Source organism: Apteryx mantelli, chromosome 15, assembly GCF_036417845.1.
Source record: "Apteryx mantelli isolate bAptMan1 chromosome 15, bAptMan1.hap1, whole genome shotgun sequence".
Taxonomy (NCBI): Eukaryota; Metazoa; Chordata; class Aves; order Apterygiformes; family Apterygidae; genus Apteryx; species Apteryx mantelli.
The window spans coordinates 25,913,514-25,936,781 of NC_089992.1; the positions used below are offsets into that span (position 1 = coordinate 25,913,514).

A 23,268-nucleotide genomic window follows, 5' to 3' on the forward strand; every position below is an offset into this window, starting at 1 on the left:
GGGAGGCCGGGGCCGAGCGCGGGGCCTGGGGCCGGGCCTGCCCGCTCCGGGCCGCGGGGCGGCGCCGGGGCAGAGGGCGGCCCCGCCGCGGGAGGCCCCACCGCCGGCCCTTGGACCGGGGCGCGCCGCCGAGCCGAGCCGAGCCGAGCATGGCGGCGCCCGGGCAGAACCTGGCCGTGGTGGTGCACCGAGCCGGGGACCTGCGCCTGGTACGGGGCCGCGCCGCGCCGCGGGGAGCGGGCAGCTCCGGGTCCCGCCGCGGCTCGGCCCGGCCCGGCCCGGCGCGGGGGCCGGGAGAGGGGCGGCCGCGCTCCGCTGCCGCTGCGGCCCCCGGCGGGCTGCCGGGCCGGCTGGGCCCGCGGCGCTGCCCCGCCTGCGCCTCCCGGGAAGCCGCGGTCCTCAGCGCCGCCCAGAGCCGGCCCCCCGCGCGGGGCCCCGCGCCGGCGAGCGGCGGCTGGGCCGGCTAACGGCATGGCGGAGGGGAGGCGGCGGTGGCGGCAGGGAGCCGCGGCCCGGGGGCTGAGCCCCAGCGGCGCTGCCGGGCGAGGGGCCTCGTCGCCTCGGGACGCGCGGCCTGGCGCGGGGCCTTGTGCCGGGTCGGTGAGCTGAACCGGCCCCGGCGGGCGGGAGCGGGGAAGGCGGCTGCTCCGCGGGGCGTTCGCCGGCGGCTTGCGGCGCCCCGGGAGCGCTGCCCACCTCCCCGCGGCCCCTGCGAAAGCCTCGGCTGCCCGACACGCGGGACGTCGGCGAGCGTAGCTGCGCGCGAGGCCTGCTCTGCCGCCGTGTGCTGAACGGAGAGAGGGCGTCGAGGGCCTCCGCCGTTCGGTAGATGTTCCCAGGAAAAGGCGTTCCCAGAAAGTAAAAAGAAAGAATGATGTGTTGATTAGTCCAGTTCATGTGAGCACAAGTGAGGACTAGGAAGGAGGTTTCAAACAGAGCAGCCAAACTGATCACTCATGCGCTTATGTCAGAATACTTTGCAGAGAGCAGCACATTTATTTTTTTTTTAAATCAGTGCTTCAAACCGATTCTGCTTCTCTGGCTGTAAATGCTTGGATGTACTTTGGTGATGAGACATTTGTGGTGCCACTAAAGATTTATACTTGCCAGTTTGGTAGGTGCCAAATCAGAGAAGAAAGATTTTCTGTGGGTGAACATTGACAGCCAGTTTTCTGTACAAACAGTTCTGGTAGGATAGCCCTTAACAAATACGCAGACCTTGGACACCTGTAGCAGCTCGCTTGCGAGATGATTGTCAAGGAAGCAGTTGATTTTTATCATGCCTGCACAGCTCAAGCAACACGTGCCAAGGCTAGGCAGCATTTGTGTCCTTAATTGCTGCATGGCTCCCAGCCAGCTGTGACATAACTGTAGTCTTCACGAAGAAGTACATGCAGTAATTGCTTGACTTCTACTAGACATATTCTACTAGACTATGTAGACTTCTACATAGACTATGGATTGCTATAGGGAGTTCAAGAACCCATTTCTAATATCTTGTGATTTGAACAGGCATAAGAAACCTGTAATTGTGGATGCTATCTCATCTGGTGTGTGTTGCCGGTCTTTAAACTGGCTCACACCCAGATGTTTGAGATTTCCTTGGGATAGTCTCCCTTCCAGAAACTTCAAAGGTGGTCATGTGCTCCCATGCCTGGTGGCGGGACCCCTGGGATGTGATCCTCCCAGGCTTCTCCTTAATGTTTTCTTGCCATGATTTGAATGGCAGTCATTGAATTACCCCACTGACTACGTGAAGAGTCTAGACAGTAAAGTTTGACCTCGTTATCTGCATTATTGGTGTCTAAAGTTAGGTGGGTGGGTGACTTGGAGCTTTAACTAACCCTCTGTGACTACTGGGTGCGTATGGTTAGCCTGAGCTGACCTCTGTTCCTGGTTTCCTTCTTTTCCTTATTGTTCATGTCATGAGCAGGTGTTGTGCCAATTACAAGCAGAGGGTGTGACTTTAAATGTTGGTTATAGTAATATTTATAATTTATTTATACATTTAGTAATTATTATATAATAACAATCATTTACATTATTTATACTAATGTTATAAGCATTGAGATATTAAAGTTTCATATAAATATGTGGTTCAAAATCTTCCCTGGTTGCAGAAGGCAAATTTGTTTTCAGAGTGCAGTATGAGGGATTCAGCTGAAACTTGAGGCTGTTCCAGGGCAGGGAAGTTCAGTTCATGGATCTTGTCTGCATGAAGAAATTACTGCACAGTAAGTTAGAGAATGGATTTACAAGCTGTCTGTGTGGTCACTTGTAACGGATGCCCACATTACTCCACTGGGTAAGCAAAATGATGTGATGCACATTTATATCTTGCCTTATTGCACAGCAACTTCTATGAGCAGACAGAACTGAAAATTTGTTCCGCTGTCAGATTTACCTGGAGTAACCTAGACTGACTTCCCACAAGGCATTCCCATGCTTTTGCACAAGTTGAACCTTTTTTTGTTTGTTTCCTCCCAGGAAAACCGGCCGATCCCAGAACCGGGTCCCAATGGTAAGCCTAGAGACTGCTTCTAGCTTGCAGTGTTATTTACTAATCTGTTTTCTTTCCCCATTCTCTTCTGCCACTCTGTGATGCTATAGAATAGATAAAATATTTCTGAGGAGATATAAAATAATCCAGAAGAGAATATGCAGCTGAAATAGGTCATGCAGTGTGTCCCCTTGAAAAGAAGAGCTAGAACAATCAAAGATATATCCCATTATCTGTTTTTTTTGCTTCCTGTTTTGTCAGTTATATATTTCACATTACACAGCTCTTGGGACAGGTCAGATGATCTTATCTGAGGACTAAATAGGAAGGGAGTATGGGCCGATAGGAGTTGGATTCACTAACTCTCTCCAGGGCTGAAGTCTAGTTTAGGGAGAAAGAGGAATTAAGGGCAATTGCTCTTCTGTTCTTGCTCAAATAAGATAGTAGCCATGCCCCTCTTACATTTCATTAGCTTTTATTGACAGGGTTCTTACTGCATTTTAAGCTTTCCTCTGTTTTAAATCCTTATATAGTTTTGTATTTCAGTAGGCATCTGACGAATATGCCATCTGTCCAAAAGCATGTAGGTGCAGTACATTTATTTAACGCTGGTAAATTTGGACGTTTCTGGCTTGGTCTTGGTTGTGGGGCACCGGGACAGCAAACTTGTAGTTGTCCCAGTACCCAAACAGGTAAGTTTTTTCTACAAAGAAATCTTCTTTTCTTTCTGGCAGAAGTCCTCCTGCGGATGCATTCTGTTGGGATCTGTGGGTCTGATGTTCACTACTGGCAGCACGGTCAGATCGGGGATTTTGTTGTAAAGGATCCCATGGTACTGGGGCATGAGGCTTCTGGGACCGTCATCAAAGTGGGATCAGGAGTAACTCATTTGCAGCCAGGTGATTGGAATCAAATCTGTTTGTTTTGTTTTGTTTTGTCTTCCTGTTAATCAGTTCTTGAGAAGGAATTGCTAACAGGCAGTGCTTTTGTGTTATGTTTATTTATCTGATGTTCTGAGCTGTGAGTAGCACAGTGTGACCACCTCCTTCAAAGAGTGTTGCTGCACTATTCAGCACCCAACTTGGCCACTGTGGTTTATGGTATTTTTTAGGTATGCTTTGTCCTCTTGAGCTGTCTGAGTTTACTTTAAGGCAGAACCAAATGTATGGCGGTACAAGGTGCTTTTTGAAGAAGTTAGAAAAAGCTTCAGAAACCATGTACATTGCTCTTGCCAGTAACCTGCTGTTAATGTTTCTTTGCTGCATTTCTGAAGGAGCAAAAGGCCTCCTGGAGTGGAGAGAGGTCACTGGTGCAACTCCACCAGACCCTCTGCTGTGACCTCTGCTGTTCACTGTGCTCATGAATGTCCTAGAAAATGGGCTGAGCAGCAAAGTTTGCAAAGTTTGCTGACAGCAGCAAGTTAGGCAGGGTGAAGAGGACAAGGGAGAGCTAGCAGGAGTTGCAGAGACACCTTATAGGTACCTGGGCAATAAGATGCAGATGAAATTCAGTGCAGGTAAGCATAAAGTGCTGTCCATGGCAGGAGAAACAAGACCAGCTTCATATATAAAACAGTGTGCTGACCATCACTGCTGAAAGTGAGACCGTGGGCTCTGACACGGTGCATGGAAACATTGGCTCAGTGCTCAGTAATGGTGAAAAATGCAAATCAGTGTCAGGAAAGGGAGAGAGACTAAATCAGAGAACATTCTTACATCTCTGTGTGCATCCCTACTGATGCACTTCTGGAGCCCTGCATGCGATTCAAGTCTCCTCATTTCCAAAGGGATATAAGAGAAGTGGGAAAAGGGTCAAATGAGGACAGGATGACTGAAGATGTGGAGCATCTTCTGTATGATGAGCGACTAAGCTAGGAACTCAAGCCCTAAAGAGGCAACTCAAGGACATGTGACATAGATCTAAAGATTCATGGAGGGCAGAGAGAAGGCACATAAAGATCACCTGTTCTCTGTCTCCTCCAGTACAAGAGAAAGGGGCTATGGGAGCTCTGTGCAGCGTTCACAGTAGACATAGCAGACCTGCTGACCTCCTTGGCAAAGGATGGTGTGGATGCTAAAAGTTTACATAGTGGAAAGTGGAAAAGAAATCTATTGTGGATTCCTAAATACAGAGAAATCACATCTAGCTTGGGAGGTCCCTGAGCTGAGTATAACTGAAGGCTTGGAGAACACTGAATGAAATAATTGTATGTGCTTGTCCTGCTCCTCTCTCCCAGACATCTCCTGGTGACCATATCAGAGCCAAGGGTGTACTGGGCTAGAGAGATCTTTACTTTGATCCATCCTCCCTTTCCTATATTGCCTATATTGTGTCAAGTGAGGGCCTTTTGTTGGAGAGCTTCACCATGAGATTTGTCATTGGTTGATTTCCTATGCCAAATAGAAAGGGTTCTTTTGTGTACTTTGTGTACTCGCAATTGTACTTTGATCCCACAGTTGTTTTCTTTAGACCATCCAGCCTCATGATTTTGGGTAAACAGTTACTCCTTGTCCTGCAGCATGGGCCCTTCCGGCAGCCCCCACTGCTACATTGTAGCATCAAGGAGTTTCTGTTCCCTGGCAAATCCTGCCTGACTCCTGGGTGTGCTTCCGTACCTTACCTTAGCTGTCTTCCCAAGGAACAGCCCGTTAGAGCTGGCAGCTTGGTGGCCAGCAGAGCTCACCTGCTTTGTCTTGATTATTTGATATTCCAATTACTAGAGTTTCTGAAAAAAATCTGATCATGTGTGTCTGTGGGATTTCCAGGAGTGAGGACTGCCTCTTCAGTGGAAAGGGGAGATCTGCTAAGGTTCAGTGCAAGGCAGCTGGAGAGAGGTTTTTGTGTGACTAAGCCTCCATCTGGTCTGTATCCATGTCTCTGAAACACCAGCTCTTTTCATGTGACTGTGAAGATCTTGGTGATGAGGCCCCTGCGAAGGAAGTGTTAGGAACTTTCCTGGTGCATGTAGTGTGATCTTTCTCAGTTAGTAAGTGCCCTTATGCTTTTGTTGTGCTGGGTTTTCATGCTCTCTTCCGTGACCATTCTGAAGTACCCATACCTATATGCCCCCCTTTTCCCCAGGTAACACAGTCTGCTTTCACCCTGGCAGGTGATCGAGTGGCGATTGAGCCGGGCGTTCCAAGAGAAATAGATGAGTTCTGCAAACTTGGACGCTACAACCTCTCTCCAACCATCTTCTTCTGTGCAACGCCTCCTGATGATGGGAACTTGTGCCGCTACTACAAACACAGTGCCAGCTTCTGCTACAAGTCAGTCACTGTTCCTTTTGCAGAGAAATATGTGTTCCTTGGGGGGAAATTAGCTGAAACAATCACCTCTTGGCCGTCTTGAGTGTCGCAGTGAGAGCTCTTTATTAGAACACAACAGGTTCTATTGCTTTCTAATCCGTGAATAATGTATATAAGGCTTGGATGGAAGCCACATTGCAAAGGGTTTGTCAGCCAGGTGTGGTTATACCCACTGGTGCCAGATGTAAACAAATAGTTCTTGCATATTTCCTGGGATGTCACCATTGTTTTAACCTTTAATTATTTTCCTTTTCCCATTTGCTCCCTGCTTCTGGTTTCTTTTCTGCTGCCTTATTATGTCCTTGCCTTCTTATGACTGTACCTGGAGGTCTTTGCCTGATTCTTTGAGCTGAGCTAGCTTTATTGCTGCTTTTTAGAAAGCACCACGTCAACTGCTGACACCTTGCTCTGTCATTTGAAACAAAGTCTTCCTAGTTAAAGCAGAACAGGAAAAGAAATCAGCATCCTTGCCAAACCACATTCTGTGTGGTGCTGAGCAACCCCACTAAACTACCAGCAGTATAGCTCTATTTCGTATCCACTTCAGTGAACTTGAATTTGTTCTTAACTGTGGCAGGACTTGCACATGTGCTTAGCAGGAAGCATGTGCTTCAGTACTCTGGCAAATTAGGACACTAGAAATTAGGACACAAACCTCTGCAACATTATACCCATGTAAGTGCAGTTACATGAGGAGTTAAACATAGTCCAAGGTAGTGGCCCTATGAGACTGCTCTACCTCTGGAGCTTAATTCCTCTTTCAGTCTTTGTGGAGCAAGTACTTCCCTGAACAGGCAGGGGAGAGCAGCTGAATGTGCCTGGGATTGATCTTTGGTACCTGTAGAGTTAGCGTTCAGGATCGAATGAATCTGAAGGAGGTACATGGATGCTTTTACTTCTCATGAGAGTCCTCAGGCAGAAAGCTCCTTTCAAAGCAGATCCCAGACAGCTGCTGGAAGATTGAGATGCTCTTCTCATGGGCCCAACTTCTCACTGTCCAGACCTGCTGTCACTGGTTTTCTCTGCTATTGTCTGTCTTTCTGCAGCTGCCATGGGGACCCAGGACAAGCTCTGTGTTGTGTGCTCCGGCTAATTTGACAGAAGTGGGATTATGCCACAAGGCTGCCCTCCCTGCTAACAGGGCAGTGCACGGACTCAGTAGGAGCAAATGTGATGCCAAACTCTCAGGCACCCGAACTCTTGCAGTCAACCCTTTAATGCCTCCTAAAGATATGGGATATGTTGACATCTTACAACTGCCATTACATGACTGTCATTTCAGTTCCTTTGGCTTTGTGTTGGCCTGGCTGAGATGTGACCTCAAGTTTCCCAGGGCTGTCACAAAGAAGAGGTGCTTCAGCTCTGCTGGTGGGGCATAACCTTCCTCCCAGACATACTCTCAGCACCCGCTGTGTAAAGAGGCAGTGATGGTGACTTTCTGAAGGGCTGCGCTGAGCGTTGCGTGGCTGGGATTTATTTCTTATAGGAGTAGAGAAGGGTCTCACCCCGCTCTACTTTTTGCTTTCACCTGTGCTAGCTGCATTACTCTGTCATTTCTGACTAAAATGCTTTTGATACCCGCTTTATACAGGGTGCCACATTTTTCCTGACTGCTGGGAAGGTGCACACTGGGGCCTGTCTACTCTTTGAAACACTGTGTGTCCATGAGGATATCCAGGGTGTGACGGAGATGCCTGGTTCTGGCTGCCTTTGCTTTATGTGGCATCATCATTGGCTTGTGTTAGGCAGGAAGATGTTTTCGAAAGCCTGGATGTAAATGACTCTTGCCAGATGAGGAGTCTGGGAGTTCACTGACGGGTCCCAGCCACAAGGCAGCCTTTGGGGTGATGCATATGCAGCTGTGGGTTTTGTTCCAAAGAGAATGAGCAGCAAGGGAGACTGAGACTGGGTGTGAGGGCTGACTTGCTGAGTGCTGCTTCAGAGCAGGGGAAGAGGCAGTATAAGCTCTTGAAATCCATTCCAGCCCTGCATTTCTCTGTCCAAGGGTGAGAGCATGTTTTGCCACTGGGATTTAGACCTATGTTTGGTCTCTGAGTATCATGGTTTTCCTCCATCACCCTGATAAACCTCTTTGGTGAATATTGCTTCTGTCTGGTTCCTGCAGGCTTCCAGATAATGTCACCTTTGAAGAAGGGGCCCTTATTGAGCCCCTTTCTGTGGGAATCCATGCCTGCCGAAGAGCTGGAGTCACTCTGGGAAGCAAAGTCTTCGTGTCTGGCTCTGGTATGGTAGAACATATTCAGGCCTTGGGTTCCCTGCCTGCTGCAGCTCTGTGGGATGGAGGGTGAAGGACAGTGTGCAAGCTGGGCTTCTAAGCTCAGCAGTAAGTGTGGGTCATGGCAGAGCTGCACAGATGCTGAGGGGGACCTTGAGGCTCTCCTTGCCTGTACTGCACTATAGTACCACATTTTGAGCAGTCCTACTCTAAAGTGCAGTGTCTGGGTGTGCTGAGCTCACCAGCTTGAGGGAGCGCAGGAGTGGGCAGTGCTTTTCCTTGCTGACCTTCAGGTATCAACATTTGCCCTGTCAGCATCCAGTCTCCCTACCCTGGGTACACGGTGATGCTGTGATCCCATCCCAGAACTACCCGCCTGGAAACACCGTTGGAGCCTCCTTTAGTGCAGGAACTGAGCTCTTGGCATTTTCTGTGCTTGTGGATGGTGCTGTTTGACAGTTGTGTATTTTCTCTTTCTCCCCTTTTTACCCAGGACCAATTGGCCTTGTTAACGTGCTTGTTGCTAAGATGATGGGTGCAGCAGTCGTGGTAGTTACAGGTAAGTCCTTTTAACCCATAGGAGTGCCTGTTTCCTATGGTTTAACACTTTGACTGATTCCTAATAATTCCTTGAAGGCAACTGCTAGGGAAGGCAGTCCAAGCACAATGGAAGGTCTGTTCCTGAATGCACTAGTAGTGTTCCTGTCTGGAGGCAATCCTAATAAACACCTCATTTCCCAGGAGACCTTGATCTTCGCACTAATTGGCATCTATAAGAAGATGCAGGTTACAACTGCTGCTTCTCTACTAGGTTAGTGGCCCCAGATAATGACCTCTGCTTCCTAGCAGAGACAGATTGTGCAGGTGCATAAACCACAGGCTAATGAGCAGTCCTTAGATCGAGCCCAGAGACTTCTGGTGGACTTTGAGCAGGTCTTTGGGAAGAGAAACTGCATCTTTATGTCAAGGTTCTGAGTTATAGAAGCTCCCTTTGCTCCTAGTGCCTTTGATCACTAACTTTTCTTTTTATTTCCATTCTGAGCTGTTCTGACCTCAACTTTCAGCTGTTGGTTAGTGTTACACATTTGGCTCATAGATCATGGTGCCCTGAGTATCAAATTTCCTCTTCCCTGTAGGGCTTATAGACCTTGATTATATTTCCTTCTTAGTCTTTGCACTGATAAGTCAGGCAGTCAAGGCACCAAAATGTATTTTATACCTCTCTTGGAGCTATTCTTGGAGCTTCACACTGAGCAGTTTTTTTCTTATTCCTCTTGTAGTGATAAGTGATGGCCTGGACACAGTGTTTCCCCAGTCCTTCCTGTGTTCAGCCACATTGTCCCTCTTCAGTGCTCTTTTGATGCCCTTCTTACTGCTCCCCTGCTGGGGGGTTCATTTTCAGCTGGTTATCCATAATGACCTAAAAGGCCTTTTCAGATTCCCTGCCTTTCAGAAATGGGCCTTCCTTGCATACCTGTGTCCTGGGATTTTTCTATGCTCTTGTATTTGGTTAGACTGTTCTGATGAATGTATAGGTTCAGTCATTGCTCATATCATGCTCATAGTGCACTGTGTTGACTTGCAGTCTTTTGGCCAACTAGAACTGGCAGTGGGATATCACTTGGGTGCTCCTGTTTGATATTCACAGGATCACAGAAGAGCTGAGGTTGGAAGGGACCTCTAGAGATCATCTAGTCCAGCCTCCCAGCTATTTCTATGAGAAATGTTGGTGTGAAGGCTTTCCTGGAGATTTCTAGTCTGACTGCTGCTTGCAGCAGGACTGTCATCAGCAGTGGATCAAGTCAGGCATGGTTTTGTCTAGCTGAGTGTGGAAAACCTCTGAGAATGAAGATTCACACTGTTCTGGGTACCTAGTCCAGGACTGCACGGCCTCCTAATGAAGAAGTTTTTCCTGGGGTCCAGTCTGAACCTCCCAAACTGCAATTTGTGGCTATTTTCCCTTGTATTGTCTGCAGCTACAGAAATTAGTTTCTCCATCCTTCTTTGTAACTGCCCTTCTGGTTGTTGTAGACTGCAATTGGATCCCTCCTCCTCTTTGCCAGACTAACCCAGCCCAGCTCCCACCACCTCTCCTCAAAGATCAGGCTCTTCTCCACATAGTTTGTCCAGAGGAATTGACACGGCAGTGCCAGCTGGAGCAATCTCTTGAGGTTCCCTGGTTGAAATTTCCACCTGGTATTTGAACAGGGCCTGGAAGTGTTGTTTCCAACTGCCACCACTGCTCCCTTTGATCCTTCTGAGTGCTGGTGGCCAGGAGGAACAGTTACAGATACAGCTAGACAATGAGCACAAATTGTTGCAGCATTCCTGGGCCAAACCCCAATCTGGAGCTTTTCAAAGGCTGTTATTCCACCTCCCCATTTAGGGCCAGGAGTGTTCTTGGCCTCTCAGTTACTGTGTTTCAGTCTTCAGGTTGAGAGATAAAATTAAGGTTTCAGCGTCTTGTCATTGCAGAAACATATTTCAGTAGTAGCTTGTGTGAAAATCCAAGGCAGATCATTGCTTTCTCCTCCCTAAGTCCTCTAACTGTCTAGTCTGGGGCATTTCTTGCTCTGCTGCCCCACCCTGCAGGGGTGTGCTTGGTGGATGTAATCAGTCCTGGCTATATATTTTGCTAAGTGTTGTGTTTTGAGGATGATAGTTTCTATAGCAGGAAGAACAACTCTGGCTCTTGAATCATGTGTGAGGAACCTTGATGCAAAGCTGAGCTGGTGCAGGGCCCGTTGATCACCCAGTCCTTGGGTGTGGAAGGGGTTGATAAGCCAGCAGGATTTGGTGGGGCTGATGTTGCTGGGTCACTTTGCTACCCCAACCCCTGTCCTGCTTCCTCGAGCCCAGTCCTGCCTGGGCATATTCTTCCCTGTAGCCCAGGAAACTGCTGTTTCTCCTGTCTGTGAACTGCTCCTGGGTCAGCAGTTCACCATATGGCATATGCTGAATGGCTCCATATGGTCATAGGAAGTTCTTGGTGCCTGGTTTGTAGGGTCAGGAAGTTTGGCTACATAGAATTGACCCCTTCTTATCTTTAAGCCTTGACCTAAGTAGTGATCCTGACCTGTAGATGTCTTCACATCACCTGCATGACAAGTGTTTGGACGAGAGGCTCAGAGACGCCCATGCAGGTGTTGTCCCTTGTCAGATATTTTGTGCGCGACATGGGCAGAAAAATGGGTTTTCTTTGGCTCTTTGCCACAGGGGATTTTGATGTCCTTCTCAAGGAACTGCTTTTTCTGTTGGCATTAGGAGCCAACGCCTGTGAGCTGACTGCCCACAAAGGCCCTCTTGTACTTTGCTACCAGATTCTTTGTATTCATTGCCTGGAGTTGTTATGATGTGTTTGTCTGTGAAAACTTTGTCTGCACAACACATTTAAAACTAATTACTTTAAGTATTTGTGTTTGTTTGGAGAAGCTGCACACAAATCTAGAAATCTAGAAGAGTTTTGTTCCTGACTTGGGGAGAACTCACCTTCTATGGCTTCAGCAGTGGTTTTCTGTGGCTTAGCTGGAGCCAGCAAATTTTGGAAAGTTACATTTCTGCCAAGGAGTCGTGTCCCTTCCCTATCATTCCTGTAGAGATGCTGGCACTGTAGCTAGAGGCTAACGTTCAGCCCTACCCTTTCCAAAGGCTTGCATGCACCAGAGTTTGGCTTTCTTCCCAGCTATAGCAGCTTGCCTGATAAAAGATATTAGCGCTTCTGATAACCTTTGCTCCTTTCCCAGAAGTGATTTCATCCTGGCAAGACTGGTGTTCTCCTATTTTGGGGGGGGTGCATGCAGTTGGGTGCAGAAGAGGTTGATTGATTTGTTTTGTGACTCTTCATCTTCTCTATGGTCTAAAGCTTTCTGCACTCTGCTGCTGAAGGGGTGTGATTGATATTTATGGGAAACCTTCTCCTGTCCTTCTTTGCTGTGGACATTGCTGTTGCTCTGAAAAGCTGCTTTTCTCCTTAAAGGGATCTAAAAGAGCAGCCTTATTCCCCAGCAAGTGCAGTGACAATTTGGGTATTCCTATGACAGTGTTAGGCCTTGCTCAACCTGACACTAAAGGGACACTTAGTAATTCCCACATAAGAGAAATTATTCCACTTGTACTGTCTAAGTCTGAAGTCCCTGGTGCTGCTGCCTTGTGCTCCAGAAACCCTGGAAGTCTGGTCAGGGAAGATGAATAATGGGACAGAATTCATGTTCTGTCTGAAGGATCATCAACACAGAAAGTATGAGAGCTTCAAGGATATTAGCCCATCAACATAGAAAGTGTGAGAGCTTCAAGGATGTTAGCCCATTAAATTGGATCCATTGGTTAACCATCACAAGAAGCTTAAGTGTAATTTGGTCACTTCTGTGGGAGCAGAGTTACAAGAATAGACTATTTTTAGTCTGTCAGACAAAAATTTAATTAGCGCCGGTGGCCGGAAGTGAAAATGAAATTCTGACTAGAAGCAATATACAGCTCTGTAATTGTGTAATTGATCAGTTTCCCAAGCGTTGTGTTGGGTTCAGCCAAGTTTAAAATCCAAATGACAAACTCACAAATGTCTGAGCTCTAGATAATATGGTAACCTTCTCATTTTATGTAACTTGCAGATCTATCAGCCTCAGTAAATGCTTAACAATGATTCGCTTATGCCAGCTATGCAAAGATGTTATTACAGTCCTGACTGAGTCTGATAGTACTGCTGGTGTGATCCATACACCTCTCCTACACGAGTACTTCCTTCCCGAGCAGATCAACAAACTAGAGGACTACTATAGGAGAAGTGTGGAGTATTCTCTGTGACGTTTGCTGCCTGTCAGCTACTTTTGCGGCCACTTCGAGGTGCATTGGCTGACAGAGTGAGCTTTCTCTCCAGAAGTATATCTGTTCCTCATATGGCAGGCTGCCCACAGGGGCACTGCCTCTGGATGTGTTTCTGTCAAAGGGACAGTATAAAATATACTAGCAAATGGCCAGATATGACAAATGGCTGAATCCAGCTGTGTCTGCTGCGTGGTGGTGTTCCGAACAGGGCACTTTGCGAGGAGTTTGGCCCATTGCTGGGAGTACAGTTGAGCCCCTACGGTCTCTTTCCCATGCACTAGCATGTGGGAGACACCAGCTGTGCCAGGCAGAAGTGCTTCTTGACTCTTCAAGTGCCTTGAAAAGAGCAGCTCTTGCTCCTTGGGAGGTCTCAGAGTGCAGCTCAACTAGGAGAGCGTCGAGCATGACTGTACACGTGGCCTGAAGTCCAATGCTTAGGGCTTGGGAAGGACAGACGTGACTAATGCCTCCTTCAGCCACAGGAAAGAGAGCTCAAGCCAGGGCTTCCAGGATGATGTTAGTCTTATTTTTCAGCTTTGAGTTTTCCTACTTCGTTTGCATTTTATTACCCTTTGTTCTCCCTTCTTGAAACATCCTCCACAGGTCTCCTGGGTACTCATCTTGGTGGGTGTGCCGGCACCTGGCCTCCTGAGCCTTCTTGCTGCTGGTAGGGGCATGTCTATGGCCTGCCCTTGCTGCTGGTAGGGGCATGTCTATAGCCTGCCCTTCCAGTAACGTCACATTCGCTGCGTGAGGGGCAGGGCAGCTCCTCTGACTTTGCTTCCTCCCAGCATGGGGGCTGAGTCAGAGTGGCTCATGTTAGAGCAGTGGCCTTGGCAGGGTGATAGCTGTCTCTCTGTCTTCCATTCTCCTTTTTCCTTCATTATTTTCCCCTTGCCTGTGTCTCTGATTTCTCTGAAGCCAGAAAAGAAGCTGTGCCCTCATAGGAGGGGTATGTTCTTTGCGGTGGACTCACTGTGTGTCTTGGAGAGAAGACTTGGGAAAACTATGGTTTTCTGAGTTTCAAGCCTAGGACCACTGGCTGGAGAGACTGGCCCACTCCACCAGCCCTGAGTTTGAGAAGTCTTGACTATTACAGCTAAGCTTCCACCATCCAGGCTTCTCTTCCAGTGCAAAGACACAGGCCTCTTCGGACCACTGCTTCAGTGCACAACAAAGAGGTAGTTTCTGCCTCAGAGGTGCCACTATTCTTTTCCACTGTCTACCTCCTCAAGTCCAGAGATGTTCTGGCCCTGGTGGGGTCTGGAGAGAGATGGGTGGGTTCCTTCCAGGCGACATGGCTACCCAGGGCAGCTTGCTCCATGGTACGGGCCAGGGCTTCATCTTCAGCTTCAACCAAGAAGAATTTGTCTGTCATAGGCATGTCAGGACAGGTTAGGTGAATGTTCTCAGCTTTGCAGAGGTGAGTTTTTTCTTGGGGCTCTCAGGGTGAGTTCTCCTTGAATACAGTTCACTTTTCGTGAATCAGTAACCCTTTTGCCAAGCTCCAAGTCAAAGGGATGCCTGTTCTGGTGTGAATTGTTACTATGTCCGTGATGGTCCTGCTCTCTTGGTGTGCTCCTGTCCAGACTGGCCAGTCACAGTGTGCTCCCTCACATGTGGCCAGTGTCAAGACCCTTTGGCTAAGGCTGAACCTTGCTGGTGCTGGCTGTGTGCTGGAGCAAGTTGTTTCCTCGCCTTTGCCTCCTCTGGAAGACCAGCTGTATTGTGATGGATAACTCCAATTCAAGGAGGGATAACTCCTTGAGGCCATTAGTTATGGGCTATTTTAGATTTTTTAGGTCCACATATTTATGGAACTGTAAAGATTCCTCTGGACAGAGTACCATAGTACAGCCATGCCCTCGCAGACATTTATCTTCACCTGCCTTGTTCTCTGCATTAATGGGATATCCTAGGCCCAATCTATTGCCATATCACTCTTCCCTTCTCTTACATGCTTGCCTTCTAATTAATCTGTGGCAGAAACTGCCTTGAGAGGCGCTCAGCAGCCTCCGGCCCTGTTGTAAGAAGGGTAAAAGGATGGGAGACATCTGTAACAGCAGGGACACACTTAGTGTTGCCAACTAATGCGTTCTGCAGTTCGCTCAGCTGAAAGCATCTGCTGATGGTTCATTGAGGAAGCTCTCAGAGAACTCTTTATCTCCTCTCATCTGGTATCATTAGAAGTTGTACGGCCAAATTAATGATCCTTTGAGCCCAGGGTGATGTCTCCTGTCAGGAAGGTTTCTTGGTGCCCTGCTGTTCATAGCCATGGGATTTCTAGCCATAAGGGAGCAAGGTCAGAGTGACCTTGCCTCTGCCTGCAATGCCCAGGACATTCATGAGGACAGAACATGAGCAAAAGCAAAGCACCTTGTCTTGAGAGCCAGGGAAGGAAAATGCAAAAGAAATGAGAGGTGGGATTTGCCTAACTGTGGGCTCCTGCAAGGTTAACTTGCTGAGCTTGTGTATGTTGTCTTTTTCTTACAGTCCTGTTCCACTAGTGGATTAAGGTCCCTGTTGAATTAGTGAAGCTGCTTCATGAAAGAATCATTGCCAGAGAGGCACTGAGCAATGCAGGATTAGACAGTGGCAGCTGGCAGCTTTGGTAAGACATAACTGCACTTTTCAAGCAGGTCGAGTGTAGCTTAGCACTCCCCCATCTGTCCTGTCCTTCTGCTGCCTTTTGCCTTTTCCTGCACTAAGGTTCCTCTGCTCTGCAGTGAGTGTTGGGACTGCAGCATGCATTAGCCCAGGGCAGGCATGGTGGCAGCACAGCCACAGCAACATGGCTAGTATATGTGCGCCAGTGCTTGGCCACAGCTGTTCATGTTGCAGTCACATCCCTGCTTGTAGTTTCAATGTGCACGCTCTTGGGACTTAAGCATGGCCTTCTGATCTGTCTTGGCACTGTAGCCTCTTGGTGCTCCTGCAGTACTGTAGAAAAATTTGGAGACCTATGAAGTGACGTTCTTAGAAAACAGCCCTCGAGTCTGATGGTTGCAGCTCTTCCTTCACTTGGACATTGCTTCAGATGATGTGCTTTTGTCTATGAGTTTGGAGAGTTTGTGCTTTGCCTCTTTGAAGCATACCTACTCCTGCAGCTGGAAAATCTTTGGCATCTCTTGGGCCTTAAGTTGTCCTCATAGCTCATCCTTCTCTACCTGCCTAGAAAAATGATCAGATCTCTTCCGCACCTCCTCACTGACAGCTGTGTGAATTTGAGAGAGGGAACTTAGACTTGCCTGGTTGTGTGCTGCTCTATGAGCACATGTTCAGACTTCAGAGAAAAGTGCCTGCATCAGGGCTTCTTCGGGGTGGCCTCCTATATTCTTTAAGGGCGGGAATCCAGAATCCCTTTGGTTTGCATGGGCTACATAAATTTTGAGAAAGTACTAGAGGGCTGTAGTTTCCCATCTTGTCCTAACACATAACAAATGTTAGTTTCTTTCCTGAGATAGATGACAGCTGGTCACCTAACAAGGTGGCTCTGTCACCACTGTTGAGACATCAGATAGTGGAAGGAAGTGGATTGCAAGCTCAGGTTCTGGCTCTGCCTCTGCTTCATATAGTGCTCCAGTTGTTAACTTGTTTCATCTTTCCCCAGATTTATCTGCCTCTCGCCTGCAGAAAGCCAAGGAGGTAGGGGCAGATTTCACCATTCAGGTAAAGAATGAGACCCCACAGGAGGTGGCCTCCAAAGTAGAAAGTCTGCTTGGCTGCATGCCCGAGATAACTGTGGAGTGTACAGGAGTGCAAGATTGCATCCAGGCTGGCATTTATGTGAGTATCACTTGTTCCTGGGGTAGAGTAGTACTGGCATTTGCTTTACTCTTTCTGGGACACAGCAGCGAATGATGTTATTCTGCTCTCATAGTGTTTAGTCTTGGGGGCTTGGTATGGTAAAAAGAAGTTGCTCGTTAGAGAACAAACTAAGAGAGACAGCTAAGCAGAGTTATGTCTTTGCAGACATCACGGGGACAATTGTCTGATTTGATGCTCAGATACATTACCACTTACCAAAGAGACTACAGTAAAACTCTGAAACCTGAGCATGGCTAAATAGCAGTGTCAGGGAGCTCGTAAAAGTAAGAGAAGATCTTTCATACAGTAGAAGCTATGTCCAAATGGGGAGAATAATAAAGAGTGTAAGTTTTGGCAGATGAAGAAGGCAGTTAGAGGGGATTTTTTGTTGTCCTCAACTGCCTGATAGGAGGTTGTGGAGAAGATAGTGCAGACTCTTCTCAAAGATTCAAAGTCAAAGGACAAGAGACAAAAGGGACAAGCTGCAAAAAGAGAAATTCCAGTTGTATACAAGCAAAAAAAATTTTTCTGCTGAGAGGAGTGCAGCCCTGGGACAGGCATGAGAGAGGTGGTGGAAATCTCCATCCTTGGAGATGTTCAACACCTGGATGGATGCAACTCTGAACAGCCTGATCTGACTTTGAAGGTGGATCTGACTTTAAAATTGGCCCTGCTTTCAGTAGGAAGTTGGACCAGACACCTCCAGAGGTCCCTCCCTACCCGAATTTTTTCTTTGACTCAATATATTGCAAAATCAAAAGAAGGCAGTTGAAAAAAGAGTTTCAAGAGCAACTCGTAAAAGACATAAAAACTATGAAAAAACTTTGCCTTTTGCAAAGCACATTGGGAGCAGGAGGCCTGCAAGGGAGTCCATAAAACTGGTAAACAACCTAGGGGAAGAAGCACCAGGAGATAAAGTCACACATACTTGTTACATATATCTTCTCTGGGACTCTGTGTTCATCCTTAGTGAGGCTCCCACACTGGAATCCTTCCTCAGAAGGTGAGCTTCAGAGTCTGTCTCACTGTGAAGCATCAGCAGAAGAGAGAGCAGAATAAATTGACTAAGCAAATAATGAAAACCCTATCAATGGTGTGACCTACAGGGTCTGAAAGGCCTTTGCCTCTGTTGGTGCTGCTGTGACAGAGAGGATTAGTTTTAGCAAATCTATATGAAGCCATTCACCGAGAAAGAGTAGGGTAGGGTAGGGTAGGGTAGAGGATCGGTGTGCCAGCAGCAGCTCAAGTGCTGTCTCCTGGTGTAGCCTCCTGTTCTTGGCTTAGCTGACTCCAGGCAACCCCTGCAGGGTGAATTGCCCAAATCCCTTTTGCAGTGGGATCATGTCAATCTCCCCTCCAATCTTGTCTCTCCTAAAAACCACCCCACTGCTTTTACCTGCCCTCTTAATCTTCCAACTCTTTGACAGCATGACAGTGGTGGCAATTCCCCAGGCATAAGCTGACCTCCGGGAGAATTCAAGAAACCATCCCAAAGGAATGATTAAATTACAGTTGTAAATTTTAACAACATGATATAGATACAACATGGCAAATTCAGGTGATACAGTGATACGAAGTATTTGCTGTTAGTAATTACCTTCATTCAGGATGAAAGTAGAAATAAGAAGAAAATAGTTTTTTTTTTATATTCAGAGGTTAATGATGTTTTAAAGAGAGTTCTGGGAACACAAAGGAGATTCTGCAGGCCTGTCATTTAATTTTAAGTCTGTAGTAGGCCTTAGTGTAGTATTTCTCATAGGAGAACCTAGGATATGGTGTTTGGAGCGGCTTGTGTTTTGAGTGATGAACGATCCCCTCGGTGAGGCTCAGGAGACCTGGATTATGCTCCTGATTTTGGTACTAGTTTGCTGGCTGGCTTTGGGCCAGGCAAATTTGATCCAGTTCCTCAGCTGCCTTCCCTTTGGAGCATGGACTTTATGAGGTCTCAACTGTAGCAAAAGCTTTTGGGTGTTACTGTAATGCGAATACTGATTTCCCCAGCTTGTCTGTTGTGCCTTGGCTATGTGGCATTACAATGTCAGTATACCAGGCAGCACACGGTGGTTTCTGCCAGTGGGGTGCAGGTGGACTTGGTCTGCTCTTACTCTGGCCGTACACTTCCTGTGGGCTTCTCCTGATGAGGATTTTCCTGCTGCCTGTGGCCTTAGATTGGACTTCAGGATTAGAAATGTAGGAGAGTAGGATGCTTCCACATATGAAGGATGGTCAGGGAGAGGGGCTTAGTAGTTTCAAAACCTTTCTAAAGCCCCACAGTGATGTGACTACCTGTAAATCAGCAAGGTCATTTCTAACTTGCACCGTAGCTAGGTGGTTATGTGCTTTTTAAAGTTTCTTTGTGGCTCAGCTGCATTTTAGGCACATAAAAACTTGGAATATCAGGCTCTTAGACATTTTAAATTTCTCCCATTGAAATCCAAAAGGCTTTTTGTACTCCTAAGTGCCAGTCATTTTTCAGAATGGGATTTAGATACCAAAATCCTTCAGGAATTTTCAGAAAATTGTTTCCTGAGTATTGTTTATCACATTTCACACTTACGGACTCCTGACAGCATCCTGCCTCTCCCTTGGCTTCTCTGTTGTACTCCAGGCAGTGCGTTACAGTCACAAAGAACAATTTTATTTTTTACAGTGTGCTGCAAAGGCTCTTGCTGTGGTGACTAACTTTGTTCAGCAAAATATAACATTTTTGTGTGTGTGTTCTTCAGGCCACTCGTTCTGGAGGGACCTTGGTGCTGGTGGGACTGGGGCCTGAAATGGTCACTGTACCCATCATTAATGCTGCCGTGCGGGAGGTGGATATCAAGGGGATATTCCGCTACTGCAACACGTGAGTCTTGTGCAGGGCTGGGTGGACTGAAGTGTCTCAGAGTGTCTCATCCTCAGTGTCCTTAAGAAATTCTTGCTTTCCACAAGGAGAGAGGAAGTGAAAAAGCTTGGTTTTCCTTACAACTGGTTAAACCTCATGTCACTCTGAAATACTAGCACTGCAGGACAGACAGCCTGACTGATTTATCTTGCACTTTATACCTTGATTACTGGAACAGTCCTGCACTGCAAACCTGATCGCAGTAAAGCAGGCCAGTCGATCAGCTGATGGGACCTCTAGCCCAATGCCCCATTTCAAACAGCAGATGGTGCCAAGAAAGGTAGAGACCCTTCAAACCCTTCCGCTGCTGCAAACAAGCCAAAATGGAAAAAAAGTATATAATTGACATTTATGTCTTCAGCTCCTGTGCCCTGTACAGAGGGAAGGCCAGGTGCTGGGGGCATTTTGGAGGAGTCTGGCTTGTCTGCAAGCGGACTGGCTCGTTGTGAAAGCCATAGCAGGCAAAATTCCCCTTACTTCCCTGGGCTGCAAAAATTATTGTAGCAAAGTCTGACTCTTCCCTGCTCTTTCCTTGGGGCTCTTGGAGAGCATAGGTCTTCACAGAGACCTCCCGGATCCAAACCAGCAACTGCTCTCACGTCCTGCTCTACATTTCCCTTCCAGGTGGCCCATGGCAATTGCTCTTCTTGCGTCCAAGCGCATAAACGTCAAGCCCTTGGTTACACACCGCTTCCCCCTGGAAAAGGCTCTGGAAGCATTCGAGACCACTAAGAGGGGCGAGGGAATAAAAGTCATGCTGAAGTGCGACCCCACTGACCACAGCCCCTGAGATGCGGTGGTGCCCGGCCCTCTCCCCTGTTACACTGCCTGTATGTGACTTGACGGATGAGGCCACCGGAGGCTGATGTATGGCTGTTGCATGTCCTCATAGTCACCTTGTGCAGGCACTCCTTTGTAATAGAGCTATAAAATCAAACTATAATGAGGGTGAAGAGCACCAAGGGATATTTGCAACTAACTACAAATGAAGAACCAACAGGAAATAGTTTGAGGCAAAATGCTGCTCTTTGATTAGAGATCTTGATTCACACAGTTGGCTCTTCTCCAGCAGACCACGTACTCTGAAGAGTCTGGGTTTCTCTGCGTGTGTCAGGCAGAGCACTTCCTTTGTGCGTGCCCCGAGAGGCGCCCATGTGGCACTGCGGGTTTGTCTGAGGACAGAGGGCAGGATGATGTCAACTGTGGCAAAGACGGACGAGAGGACTGAAATGCTGGTGCTACACCTTCCTGCCCCAGCGCTGCCCTGAGAGTGTGCTTGCCACAGCTCTTCCCATTTACAAAGCACTGGGCACAGAATAGCGGTACTTGAATACTCTGCCTTCCAGTCACACATTTCCTTGAGGATGCTCAGGGATTTTAATAGCCTGTGGAACAAAGGCTGGCCAGCCCCTTTCCGTGGAAAGTATCCTTACATTCAAGTAATTCCCTCCATGCTCTTTGCAAATAGCTCTGGAACAAACTGCAGGCCCAAAGCCTAGACTCCAGGGCTTTTTTGGAGAAGCTAGTCTGGAGACTGGCTAGGGCTGTATCTGCCATGTAATCCCCCCACAGCAGCTCCCAATGGGGCAGAATGGACTGTTGCAGAGCAGGCTGGAGCGTGTTTGCAGCAGAACTGCCCTGTCTCCAGCTGGGAGTGCAGAGAGCCCGGTCCTGACTTGGGTGACCCACAGATGCGGATGGCCGTGGCCCCTGAGAAGGGGCTGCTGGCAGCGGTGCAGGTTTCTTTTAGCGTGAAGGGATGTACGGGAAAGAGGTGAGGGGACGGCATCACTCAGAGGTTTTACCACTGCAAAGGAATTGCAGCTCGATATCAGAGCTTCCTGCTGAGTTTATGAGCCATGAATGAGGTACTAGTGTGGCAGCAGGTTGCAGATAACAAAATCTAATTTTAGATTACAGTTGTCTTAATTCTAATACTAGGAGATCAATCCAAGAACCCTCTCTTGGGCCGGTACCGAACTTTACCCAATAAATGCTTCTTACCTGATGGCTGTATGTCCCTTGAAGCTTTGGGTGGTCAGTTTGGAGGGATGTGGCTTTGTGGCTTGGGGACCTTGCTCTCATTGCAGCACAGAGTCTTGTGTGGTTCATTGGGGAGAGCGGGGGAGGCTGGTCCTTCAGAAAACCCTCTGCGTGTCCTACACTGTGCTCAGCTCAGTGGTTGGGGGGTGCCCACTGTCAACGTACACACCACCTCCAGTTACACGCAGAAGCTGAGAAATGACTGAGAAGGACTTTGGGGTAGCAGGGCTGTGCTGGGTTTATGGTGGAAACCCAGCAAGGCCCAAGTTCACCCCCTTTGACTGGGTCTCCTGATGCAAAAGCAGTCTGGAGAAATGAGGTCTGCTGGTGGACATCAGCCACAGAGGGAAAGGTTGGCAGCCCTGCAGCCAAGCTGAGCTGCTCCTAGCTGCTTGGAAAAACTGGTTTGCAAAGAAAGCTTCTGGGCTGTGGGACAAGGAGACTGCCCCATTCCTAGGGCGCAGCTCAGTGGGGGCACCTGTCTCCTGCAGATCCCCCAGCTGGTGCGCTGCCCAGTGGCAATGAGCAGTGGAAGAGCTCACAGCTGGCAGGACCATGCAGCCTTAGGTGACGACCCAACCCTTTTGGCATTGATTCTCCTGCCAGGCAGCTGTCTCCAATACACCTTTCAGCATGGACTTTCTACGCTTTGATTCATTCAGAGGGGCCCGGTGGGGGCTCACTGGTGGCTTGGGGGAGGCTGTCCCTTTTGGAGTAACCCTCAAGAGATGCAGAACAGCCATCTATGATGATTTATGCCAGCCCATTTATGCTTAAATCAAAGGGTATATATATATATATATATATATATATATTTATTGCAGAGGTGGCAAGGTTAATTTTGGCACAGGTAGAAGCCTTCAAGGCCACACTGTTACAGGGCTAAGACACAACCCAGTCAGGCTTCCCTTAGTCAGAAGGAGAAATGGTCAAAGTACTGTTCAGAGTAAACTGAGTAGTTAATGTTTCAGGCTGACTCAGTCACTGTAAGCAGGTAAAACCTACTGATAGCCTGTGTCTGTAATCCTACATAGTGGTGTTAGCAGAGTCCATGCAAGATTTGCTAAAAAGCACCTTGTAAATGGGTGTATGAAAGCTGGGAAGGTGAAGGCTGCTGGCACGAGCATGTGCCGCAGGGGAAACGTGAGCCGGGGCTTCCTGCTGAGCCATGGGCTATCCAGCCCCAATGACGTGGCTGGGGACTGCTGGCGATCGCGGGCCCTGTTATTACTGGGAACTGCAGAGCAGCTCCCTGGTGTCTCAGGGGGCTCTTTCATGCCCCAGGTGCTGACTGCGGGTGGAAGCGATTTCCATGGCGGCACCTGGCACTTCTCCTTGGGCCCCTTGGCTGTGAATTGCCCCACGTCAAGGCTTGCTGGGAGGCATTGCCACTGCAGGGGCATTACTGCAGGTAACAAATTGCTGCAGAGGCTGTGCCTGGGCTCAAGTCTGCATTTTCCCCTCCCCCCCCCTCCCCCCAAGACTCCAGCCATATCGTAATCCTCTAACAAAACTTAGTAACAAACTAAAATCAAGGCTGTTTTAGGTCTGAACAACACCCCACTCCATCACCACCTTTCTCATCCTGTGCAACCAATGCAGGGGAAACTCACTCCTCCTATTTAACCTACATGTTTCCCAGCAGGATAGGACAAATGCTCTGTAA

General features: G+C 48.2%; 1 protein-coding gene across 1 annotated transcript; it reads left to right on the plus strand.

Moving 5' to 3' along the window:
• The first annotated feature begins 122 nt into the window (after window positions 1-122).
• SORD (sorbitol dehydrogenase) lies at window positions 123-21,567 on the plus strand. The gene is made up of 9 exons (XM_067305474.1): window positions 123-209; window positions 2,488-2,521; window positions 3,235-3,399; window positions 5,610-5,769; window positions 7,934-8,052; window positions 8,538-8,603; window positions 16,476-16,651; window positions 19,399-19,520; window positions 20,184-21,567. The coding sequence occupies exons 1-9, from the start codon at window positions 150-152 to the stop codon at window positions 20,347-20,349; spliced, it is 1,068 nt and encodes a 355-aa protein (XP_067161575.1). The 5' UTR covers window positions 123-149; the 3' UTR covers window positions 20,350-21,567.
• Window positions 21,568-23,268: the final 1,701 nt, after the last annotated feature.